We start from the raw sequence: 12,025 nt of genomic DNA, 5'->3' as shown, positions 1-12,025 counted from the left end.
CATGTAGACGTGCATGTCTGCATGCAGGCACACTAGACACAGACACGCTGATCCAGTGCAGGAGCACTGCCTACCAGCTGAGTCTCTGGCAGGCTGAGCGCTGAAGCTCTCTGCAGGTCAGATCGATGCAGGTCAGCCAGAGAGGAAGCGCCTTAAAAGGTCAGAGAGCTGGCTGCAGCATGGCCTTGCCTTCTGAGATATTGATCATTGCACCGATGTCAAGAACCTCCCCAAGTATCAGTTTAAAATGCATGCTATAGAGAGCCATTGAAAGGCACTGAATCTGGATTCTGTTCTCGCAACATGACAGGTGTCCAAATGGTGGTCCAAACCCCTAGACTGGGTCATAGCAATGTTGAGAATCAGGGGTTCTGCTCATTTTTAGACTCTTGCACAGTAAAAAGTGGCAAACTTACTATACTAGTGTATGTGTGTGTGTGTGTGTGTGTGTGTGTGTGTGTGTGTGTGTGTGTGTGTGTGTTAGAAAAGTTCCCTGTCAGGCCGCAATGGGGCCCAATCCAGGGCCATGCAGGCCGGCCGGGTTCCCTGGAGCTACCACAAGCACAAATTGTGACATCATCAGCGATGTATGACATCACAATGGGGAGCCACAGGCGATTGACATTGACAGATGATGACGATGTCACACAGCGATGACATCATCAGCAGTGGCACGAAGTGACATCATCGGATACGATGACCTCATCAGTGATGTGACATTCCCAGCAGTGATGTCACCAGAGAGGTAATATCATCAGTCACAAGTATCACAAGTGATTTCATAATCGTTGATGACGTCATCAGTGATGTCGATGAATGGCTATAATAGGTTGGTTCGTGAGAGAATGTATTGTATGAATTGATGCAAGTCTTACTCTTCTCCTTAAGGTAATGTTTTTTAGGAGTGTTAAGGGTGTTTTGTGCAACTGATTTTATTTGATCGGAAACTTAACTCAGACTTTAAAGAAAATCTTAACTCAAGGGGTTTTGTGCAACCAGCCCCAGAATCTTAACAAGTTGGGTCTAATATCATTGATCGTTTTTCTTTGAAGAAGCAGAATCAATTGCTTTTGAACATCTCTCTTGTCTCCATCGGTGATCGGTCAATAACTTGAAATTAGGCACATCACTCCATTTTGCTTGATGTGTTTGGGGAGAATTCTTACATTGGGAGAGCAGATTTAAGGCATTTAAAAAAGAAAGAGAATAAGAACTTGAAGCTTGATTAAATTACTTTGCAGACTATTGTGTTGCTTCATGTGCTCATTACCCTTTAAACAAATGCTTGGGTCAAATGTGTCTGCCTGAGAACTGTGTTTCCTCTAATTAACTGTTCTATTCTTGTAGTGTGCTGTATATATATATGCACTGATTGTGATTGGAGAAATGCACCGTTTGCCACTGAATCCATATCCATCTAATTTGTATTAAGCCTATTAATCATGTTTATTTAAAAAGAAATCTGCCAATGAGTTGACAATTTCACTGTTTTCACTTGTCTTCATTATTTTACTAGAATCAAGTGATTTAGAAGCAGATTATTTTTTCCACTTTTAAGACAATACAATATTAAATCACTTCTTAAGGTGTTTTCTCTTCATTTTTTCAACGTAGGCCTTTTCACATGCTTGTTTCCACAGTTACTTGAGTGAGCAGATTGGGGATCGTTGCTGTTTGTCTTGTTGACAGCAGTTGGCAGATTGTCAGGTTTAATTATGAAAACATTTCTTGGAGGCAGAAGCAGAACTAATCACGATGAGCCACTAATGACTTAAAACACCCTCACATTTACATTAATTCACCTATTAACTCATGCTAACAAATTGTTAAGAATTGTCATTCCCCTAATAACTCATTTATAATCCAAACCATGCACAAAAGGCATACAAATACCATGAATAGATCCCTTAAAACAGATTGATAGTTAATGTTTACATAATGGAGAAACTGGGGACATTTCAGGGATCAAATTAAGGCCTTTAGTAGTGAATCTTATTGGTTGAGATGAACCTCAAGCAAGCTTGAATACAGGAACCTGTCTGGACACATGGATGTGGCAGGGATTGAACTTGTGACCATAACAGGACGGCCTCTTCAACCACTACACTGTCCTGCTGCCATTAACAAAACTGTTATCCTGGGAGCACAAATACACCAAATACCGACTTAATCAAAACAATAATTTTATTTTGCTGACATATAACTTTTCAATGTCATTTAAGCAAATGAATGCTTATTAAATGTAGCTACTGCTTTCTGTATAAATGGATAATAACCATTAATATAGCTATAGAGGGAGATAATGAGATGCTTTGCCAATACAAAATACACAGATATACTGTAGAGGTATAGTATAAATGTTTTTAGAATAGCCAACATTCATGCATGAGAGTTGTTATCCTTGGGCTTACAGAACGTACTGCACTGAGTAAGGCATACACTTTTTTTTTTTTTTTTTTTTTACTGTTGCTGAAGATACAAAAAAGCCAAGTAACTGTACAGGTACATTATGCTTCACCAAGTTTCTCATTGTCTTTGACAAGGTCAAAGGTCAAGTGCAAAAACTTCTGACAGGAAAAGAGCACAGACAAATTGAAAGCCAAATGGAGGCAGTGCAAGGGCGAAATAAATTGGCAGATGATGGTGATGAGTAAATGATGAGGAAAGGAATGGAAACAAAAGAAACAAAAATAACAATTAGTGAGAAGAATAGAAACACTGTATGAATACATTAGAGTAGACATTTGAATAAATGTAATTCTCTGTGAGAAAACCATTAAAAATTGACAGTTCATTTCTGAAATGCTTTATATTCATTGGGACCTGGAAAAATGACCTTAAGTTCATCGTTCTACATTTCTAGGATGGGGAGAAGCCCCGCGGTTCTGGTCCAAGGCCAACAGGAAAGAGAAGAAGGAACTGGTGTTGTCCGAGGTGACAAGCCTGAAGAAGGAGCGCTACAAGATCTGTAGCACAGGGATGTCAAGGGGGCGATATTTTTTTCCCCATGATTTCGAAGGCTAGGCGAAGGCATGACCCGCCCCTCTCTGCCTCTTGATTGGCTGACTGTACTCGGCTGCTCCCACCTTCTTTCCAGGCGAGCCAAAAGTATCTCAAACGAGCCTAAACATAGTTTCATTCAATGTCACGATGCAGCGGGGGGAAAAGTAGGCTACTTCCAAGCATGATTCCTATAGATATTAGTGTTTGCTGGACAGCTAACATTCATAGGCTACATGACTGCAGTTAGTTGTTGCTGAGGCTATGGTCATCTAAGCATTTGTTCATAACGTGAGCAGCAGGTGCAAAACAATCATTAAATCAACAAGCATGAGATACTTCATATGGAACATTACAATTGCAAACCCTATATCCGAGTTATTTAGGCCTACTTAGCCTATTGCACAGAGTGTAATTTTTTCTTGTCATTCCAAATGTAATCACATTGTTGCTCTGATTAAGTAGAAGTACAGTTATTTGTGTAAAAAAAAGACTGGTAAAGCAGATGTACTGATTCAACTTAATTAGGCTACTCAAGTAAAAGGAAAAAAGTACAGGCTCTGAAATGTACTCAAGTATAAAAGTAAAAGGTTTTCTGTGCAAGGCGAATAGAAACTCATGTCATATTAATATAATTCAAATACTATTCAACTTAAAAGGTCCCTTCAAAACATATTTTAAGATGCATAAAGACTATTTTAAGATGCATAAAGACTATACTTTAATCTTCTAGTCTTAATCCCTATGGCCCACTAGCTCAGAGAGTTGCATTGCTGTCTAGCAGTTTGGAGCTTGTGGGTTTGAGCCTCAGTGACATTTGAGGTTGTGGGTTCGATCCTCAGTCAGTTTTGAATGTCGACAGCCAGAGGAAATTGTAATTTAAAGCCCTGAGAAAACCAAATTCAATCAGTCTGACAGAGAGTAGACTTGCTGCCTGTCAATTGAGACTTCTGCGGTCGTGGGTTCGAGCCTCAGTCAGTTTTGAATGGTGACAGGCAGAGGGAAGAGACAAGAGCGCCCGGAGAAGAGCTGTGAGTGTGAAGGGCAGCTGGTGGTGTGAAGGAATAATACACACAGAGACACCGGGTCCAGAGGTTGTGGGTTCGATTCCCTCTCTGCTGCCACTACCTGGAGCTAAGGGGGGGCTGTTCTCCTCTGCAGAGACATGAGCTGAGGGGTTATGAGACAGAAAACCACAGAGAGCTGAAATTTTACTGACATGGGAAGTACGTTTTTTGTCTGACTGTCCAGCCCTGGCTGCCGCTAGGCGTAAAAATAACTTTTTGAAAAACTGCTCTAGACTCAGTATATGACATGTCTGGATCTCTTTGCAGTCTGTCCACAGTATCCATTTCTGTGGATCTGTAGGAGGCGCTGTGTCGCTCTGTTTATCTGCCTGTAGGAGGTGCTACGCTGGTGATGTTAAAGACAGGGCAGTGCTGTAATATGTCTCCTCCATCAGGAATCGAACCAACAATCTACGTGTCAGACAGAGACAATGACACAGCCACTCAGCCGACTAAGCTATGAGCTGTTGGGAATTAAGTTTCTGATCTCTACACACTGTATTGACACTGACAATAACAGAGCATAAAGAGTGAGACAGGTGAGATTTGTACCAGTGAGTTGAGCTAGAGTCAGGGACTGACTAGTCTCCTTCATCAGCTTATTTCTATCAGTGTTCAAACTACTGGTGATGATAAAGAAGGATCACTGCTGCAGCTTATAATGTGAGTACTTTTTAAACAACCTTTGCACATCACACATTCACATGTTTATCTGAGTGAGCTATACTCCACTTTATCTTAAGCTCTTAGTCAACCTCATCCTGATTTTATTTAGTCAAGTTTTCGTCGACTAAGTGTCTAAGTATTTTCATCTCATCTTAGTCAAAGAAAACCGTAACTATTCATTAGAATTTCCAAACTTATTGTAAAGATATATTAATCTGTTATTCTGGAATTGTTTTAAGGTTTGAATGTGCAATACAGACACAGATGTTTAACTTCTTCTTGTCTTCTGATTGGATCTCTTCTCAATTCGTCCCTCCCTAACATTTTTAGTCTAGTTTTCACCAGTGAAAATAGGTAGTCGACTAACATTTTTCCTCATAGTTTTCGTCTACGAAATCAACACTGCTATGGATGCATGTCTCTCCACCTAGTGGTGCACTCCTCTTCCAAACTCTCACACACTTTTCCACAACTACACCATGTATCTGAAACAATGTTTACTTACTGTCAATCTCATCAAAGTTTCTGAAGACCATCTCCACGTGATCCCACTCCATAAAGCTGCATTTCCCAATGAAGGGCTGGGCAAACACCACATACTGATATATTTCAATTCAAATACATGTCACTCTTGTGTTAGAATGAGTAAATGGGAATTGACACTGTTTTTATATAACCCTTGATCAATTCTCATTAATCTTTTATCTTTTCTTTTTTATTTGTATGTAGGCTACATACGTGCACTGCCAAGAGTAGCGGCAGCATTCTAAACCAGAGACCAGACTATATCAAAAACATAAACACACAGTGGTGTCTTTCATGCATGCTAGCAAGCGAAACTGCTGTCTGTCTGACCACAGATTGTAGAAAGAGACGCAGGATAGCCAAGCGAATGTGATTGGATGAACGTTTGACGCTAGGCCAATCACAGGCAGAGAGGGTGCGTCCAGCCTTCGCCATCATCTGAAAAAAAAATCACGTCAGGGGGACTGGACAACGTGGTAAGAAGGTGTTGTTGCCCGGAACACCAGCATGGTGGACCTGTGGAAGATCCCTCAGGCAAGGCTCAGTTTCCTCCTCAGGGTAACATGTGATATGCTCCGCTGACCTCTATCGGCACCTGTGGTTTGGCCAGGAAGAATGCTGCCCCCTCTGCACCACACCAAATGCAAGCCTCCACCACATCTTGTTAGGCTGCAAGACTGCGCTCTCCCAAGGAGGCTACTGGTGGCGACATGACCAGGTCCTGAGCAAGTTGGCCGAGGTGCTGGAGAGGCGCAGACAGAACATGAGCAGAGGTCATCCTCCACCAGCGGACCATGACATCCGGCGGGCGGGACATGAGAGTAACTGGAGCAAACCAGCGGAAGGCCCTCAAAGACTTGGCTGAAGAGGCCGAAAGGAGCAGCTTTTGGCTCTGGTTGAGGAGGAAGGATAAGTATTGGGGAAACACTCAGCACAAGGGCTTGTGGCAGGGAGACGTCCCTGCTGCTGCTCCACCACCGGAGGAGGTGCGTCAGGCAGCAACGCCATAGCAGGCTAACACCTACCTGTATGATCAATGTCTAACAGGAGATGCACTTGGTGAAAGTGTCATCATGTTGTTAGTCAAGGCTTTAAATGACCTACAATACATTTCATGTTTTCATTTTGTGTGGTCACTTATTCGGTAAGAGACGGTGTCACCCTCCCCCAACTAGCCCACCCCCCAGCCCCCCCCCCCCCCATCCCCAAAAGGTTGATATCTCAATGTTCATATCTCTCTGAAACTGTCATAACCCAACTAAATAGGCAAATGTCTGTAAATGAATATAGATTTATAAATACACCAACAATCAGGGCAATGAAATTAATGAATGAATAACTAACTGACTGACTGACTGACTGAATAAATAAATAAATAAATAAATAAATAAATAAATAAATAAATAAATAAACTATAAGCAAACAAATCAACCACTTCCATGATTTCCCCCTCAAGAGTCGTCTTCGGTCTTGATGATGTGGAACAGCGTGACGTTGAAAAGGACCTGGTGGCCGTTGTTCCAGCCGTAGAGGGCGCGGTCCCGGGCGTTGTAGTCCAACATGGACATGTGGAAGTACTGGTTATGGAAAGGAATGTCTGTGTACTCGTAGGCGGAGGTCTTGGTGGAGTAGGCGTAGTACACCTTGGCGCCCGTCAGGTGGGAGTTGGTGATGTAGAGCGTGCCACAGATCATGAAGGACTCTCCGGCGTTCCTCTTGGAGTACTCCGTGTTCCACGTGTTGAGGACCTGCAAGTAAGGTTGTCAAAAGTATACAGTAGATAATATTGATACAAAAATGTTAAATGGATACACCTCTTTGCAATAAGTATCGATACCAGCAGTGCTTTCTCTCAATGAAAAATCAAACATAGGCCTACTAGTGATTCTTCCCTCCCTATCATTGGTGGGTATCTGTTGTTTCAACAAGCTAAAAGTGTTGTGATAGGCTGATGACTAGAGCAGGGGTAATCTGCTGTGTAACTGCAAAGTTTTTAATTAGTTGTATCGGGCCTAGATTATGGTGGTATCAAAAATCCTATCGGGTATCGATATTTTCATGGGTATCGGTGTCGAAATTAGAAGTTCTAGTATTGTGACAACCCTAACCTGCAGCGTGTCCGGGTTCAGCTGGCTGATCACGATGTTGCCGGCGTTCTGGTTGGTGGCGTACACGGCCCATAGCCCCAGCTCGTCCGCCATCAGGTCGATGTCGGAGAAGCCGCCCCAGGTGTAGGGGTAGACGTTGTGGAAGCCGGCCGACTCCAGCGCCCGCTGGGTGACCACGCGGCCCGTCTCGAAGCTGTACCTCACCATGATGTTGCTCTGCATCTTGTTGTAGTACAGAGAGCCATTGTACACCACGTGGTTGGTTCCGGCCCATTTGAAAGGCAGGTTATAGGTTCGAGACTCGACTCCTGCCACAAAGTCGGTGAGGCATTTGTACTCTTTCACTATCCTGTTGTTGGTGTAGCTGTCCATGTACCAAACCTGCGGGGCAAATAAAGGCAAATAGACAACATTCCTGTAAGGTTCAGTTCAGCAGTCCAACCCAAACGCCAGAATAAAATGTTGGAATTTTACATGTGTCTGAAAACCAGGATATGCGTAATATCAACGTAAATTACTTTGAAACACGTCGGCAAAATACGTTTCTAGAATGTGACATTTTATGTCTACACTCTCTACGTGAATTGGAAACAAAATGCCGGTTGCTGGTTATGTTTAGGCAAGTAAAACAACTTGGTTAGGTTTAGGCACCAAAGCAACTTGGTTATGTTTAGGCAAGTAAAACAACTCGGTTAGGTTTAGGCACCAAAGCAACTTGGTTATGTTTAGGCAAGTAAAACAACTCGGTTAGGTTTAGGCACCAAAGCAACTTGTTTAAGGTTAGGGTTATGGTTTGGGTTGGGGTTAAAACCAAAAGGAATAACACAATGTGCCTCACTTGGGAGTCGAACTGGCGCTCTCTCGCTTGTAAGACGGGGACGTTATTGTCAACCCCACCCCTACTCCCATAGGCATCTGCGATGTACTTCAACAGTCATGAATGTGGATACCTTAATGTTATACACGTCATTAGACTCACGTATCTAGAAACATGTCATGCAACGTATTTTGATCATTCTGTATATTACATTTCCCTGGATTCCAGAAATGTACAATGCAGACATCTTATTCTAGCGATTGGGCTGCATCATAATGGTAAAAAAAGGGGATGTTAGTGTTTGACTTTGATCTCACTGGTTAGTGTGAGTGCAGTGTTGAAATTCAGCAGCATCTCCCTCTGAAAGCAGGAGGAGAGACGTTTTATGTAAATTATTGAACCACTCACAGTGGCTTCAGAGCCTTGCAACACACTGACACTCACAGTGGCTTCAGAGCCTCTCACAGTGGCTTCAGAGCCTCTCACATTGGCTTCAGAGGCTCACAGTGGCTTCAGAGCCTCTCACAGTGGCTTCAGAGCCTCACAGTGGCGTCAGAGCCTCACACAGTGGCTTCAGAGCCTCACAGTGGCTTCAGAGCCTCACAGTGGCTTCAGAGCCACTGTGAGGCTTCAGAGCCTCTCACAGTGGCTTCAGAGCCTCTCACAGTGGCTTCAGAGCCTCTCACAGTGGCTTCAGAGCCTCTCACAGTGGCTTCAGAGCCTCACACAGTGGCTTCAGAGCCTCACACAGTGGCTTCAGAGCCTCTCACAGTGGCTTCAGAGCCTCTCACATTGGCTTCAGAGGCTCACAGTGGCTTCAGAGCCTCTCACAGTGGCTTCAGAGCCTCACAGTGGCTTCAGAGCCTCACACAGTGGCTTCAGAGCCTCTCACATTGGCTTCAGAGGCTCACAGTGGCTTCAGAGCCTCTCACAGTGGCTTCAGAGCCTCACAGTGGCTTCAGAGGCTCACAGTGGCTTCAGAGCCTCTCACAGTGGCTTCAGAGCCTCACAGTGGCTTCAGAGCCTCTCACATTGGCTTCAGAGGCTCACAGTGGCTTCAGAGCCTCTCACAGTGGCTTCAGAGCCTCACAGTGGCTTCAGAGCCTCTCACAGTGGCTTCAGAGCCTCACACAGTGGCTTCAGAGCCTCACAGTGGCTTCAGAGCCTCTCACAGTGGCTTCAGAGCCTCTCACAGTGGCTTCAGAGCCTCACACAGTGGCTTCAGAGCCTCTCACAGTGGCTTCAGAGCCTCTCACAGTGGCTTCAGAGCCTCACACAGTGGCTTCAGAGCCTCACAGTGGCTTCAGAGCCTCTCACAGTGGCTTCAGAGCCTCTCACAGTGGCTTCAGAGCCTCACACAGTGGCTTCAGAGCCTCTCACAGTGGCTTCAGAGCCTCACAGTGGCTCCAGAGCCTCACAGTGGCTTCAGAGCCTCTCACAGTGGCTTCAGAGCCTCACAGTGGCTTCAGAGCCTCTCACAGTGGCTTCAGAGCCTCACACAGTGGCTTCAGAGCCTCACAGTGGCTTCAGAGCCTCTCACAGTGGCTTCAGAGCCTCACACAGTGGCTTCAGAGCCTCTCACAGTGGCTCCAGAGCCTCACAGTGGCTTCAGAGCCTCTCACAGTGGCTTCAGAGCCTCACAGTGGCTTCAGAGCCTCACAGTGGCTCCAGAGCCTCACAGTGGCTTCAGAGCCTCTCACAGTGGCTTCAGAGCCTCTGACAGTGGCGCCTCACAGTGGCTCCAGAGCCTCTCATAGTGGCTTCAGAGCCTCTCATAGTGGCTTCAGAGCCTCACAGTGGCTTCAGAGCCTCACAGTGGCTTCAGAGCCTTGCAACACACTGGAAAGCACATTAGCTCAACTCACCTTGTTGTTTTTGGGAGACGCGAGTGGGTCAGTCATCCAGGCTCCAAACCTGGTCCCTGAAGTCTTCACTGTCACTGGCCCAGTGATCTTCATTAGCTTGCCACATGCTGGGGACACATCACACACTCTGGTCAGACAGTGCATACTGCTTCGCCTCCACATGATACATCAACAACGGCCAATGTTATGGTGTTGATAGTGAAATAAATCATAAAGTACTGGATTGCTTATTTCTGAGAGTGGCATTTGTCTTTGGACAATTGATGTCGAACATGTGGAACATGGAACATCTGGACACAAGTAGAGAGTTTGTGTTGCCATCAGAGACATACAGCCATGTAGCTACTGCCAAAGAAAACCCTGAGAATCTGCCACACAGACTAGCGCCACCATTACCCATTCACCACCTGTCAGACCCAGGTAAAGTTATTGTTTGGTTTGTGATGTTTGAACAAGTTGAGATGCACTTGATTCACCTTGCCAGACACTTCACCAGTGCCAAATGACATTCAGCTATTACTTCCGAGATAAGTTCCCCATAAAGTATTCCACTGCTCTTTTACCCAGGTCCGTCAAGGCCCGTGCACAATGAATGCTAAAGTAATCAACTGGAACTCAGTCAGACCTCCAGTCACATCTTATTTGTGTTTACATGCTACAGTAGCTATTTAGCTAATCCCCTTAAAGGAAGGATTCAGTGTTACAAATATTGTCTCTGGGGCAGAGCTTCTTACTGCTGTGTTTAATGCTTATTGTTGTTTTGTTGCATCTCATTTAATTGTCGATTTAATTGTAGTTTTATGTGCTTTGTTTTTAACATGTTTTATCTTTTAGCCCTCCTCCCCTTTCCCCTTATGAGGCAGGCCGACATTGTAAATAAGAATTTTGTTCTTAATTGTCTCGCCTGGTAAAATAAAGGTAAAATAAAATAAAAATAAAATGTACTGGACTTAACCCTCAATGGGCCAATGAGCCAAATAATTTTTTGGAGTGTAAGTTAAATGGCAAAGAAGACATATTATATATAAGAAATGTTCATTCATGACCATGACATTCATGATCTTATAGGGTCAGCTTAGGTAGTTAAGATACCTAAACTAACTAGCCAACCTTGATGACTTTTGTTTTTTTCCCCAATTAGTATCAAAAGTGATGCTTCGTGATATTAGTTTCCTCCTCTCTTTTTCCCACGGTGCTGCCGTGGGCCAGAAGATGGCAAAGTCAGGTCACTCACTCACTCACTCACTCAGTCACTCACTCACTCACTCACTCACTCAGTCACTCACTCACTCACTCACTCAGTCACTCACTCAGTCACTCACTCACTCACTCACTCACTCACTCACTCACTCACTCACTCACTCACTCACTCACTCAATCAGTCACTCATGGACATTTAGTGAGGCTAGGGAATAGGGGCAGTAGTTACGGATAGGAAGGTGGTAGAGAGTCGGGATTGGAGGGGTGGGTAGGGAGAGTGGCTAGGGGGGTGTAGGTGGTGGGAGGGGGGCAATATGATGGGGGGCTAGTGAAAATGGGTCATAGCTAGGGATAGCAAGGCGGTAGAGAGTTGGGATGCGACAGGTGGGTAGGGGGAGTGGTTACGGGGATATGTGTAGTGGGGGTGGGTGTGGTGCCATAAAACTGAATGGCCACACCACTGCCCCATAGGCTTAAAGGTTTGCGCTTGTTTCACTTGACTTCAGTGGAGCGTTACTTATCCAGATTGTTTTTCTTTGGCGCTGTTCACTGAGGTTTAACTCGACCCTTAATATTATTTCTGCCTCCACGGCAGCTCTACCCTGACAAAATGTTCATATCCCCAATCCGGCAGCTCCAATGACCTGTGGCCCTCGTTACAGGACAGTGCAGGGCCACTGTGCCCGCATCCCCTTTCCAACAGCACACTTACTGAGTTTGCTCATACAGCTGCGGAGCCGACTCTCCAGGTTCAGGACCCTCTGCTGCAGCTCCTCG

At 44.8% G+C, this 12,025-nt stretch overlaps 1 protein-coding gene across 1 annotated transcript in view; it reads right to left on the bottom strand.

Moving 5' to 3' along the window:
• Positions 1–6,709: 6,709 nt before the first annotated feature.
• Positions 6,710–12,025, bottom strand: part of LOC310772141 (noelin-3) — a gene marked incomplete at its 3' end in the record, with an annotated part of 6,511 nt that continues 1,195 nt past the window's right edge. Inside the window, exons 2-5 of the mRNA XM_083664592.1 lie at positions 11,961–12,025; positions 10,049–10,155; positions 7,367–7,747; positions 6,710–7,006 (exon numbers count right to left, since the gene is read on the bottom strand). The exon at positions 11,961–12,025 is cut by the window's right edge and continues 155 nt beyond it. Coding sequence (XP_083520718.1) covers positions 6,710–7,006; positions 7,367–7,747; positions 10,049–10,155; positions 11,961–12,025 — 850 coding nt within the window. The remainder of the gene's footprint in view (positions 7,007–7,366; positions 7,748–10,048; positions 10,156–11,960) is intronic.

Source organism: Poromitra crassiceps, assembly GCF_964638095.1.
Source record: "Poromitra crassiceps genome assembly, contig: HAP1_SCAFFOLD_2078, whole genome shotgun sequence".
Lineage (NCBI taxonomy): Eukaryota > Metazoa > Chordata > Actinopteri > Beryciformes > Melamphaidae > Poromitra > Poromitra crassiceps.
The sequence above is the reverse complement of the archived record's forward strand: the minus strand, read 5'-3'. Positions and strand labels throughout refer to the sequence as shown.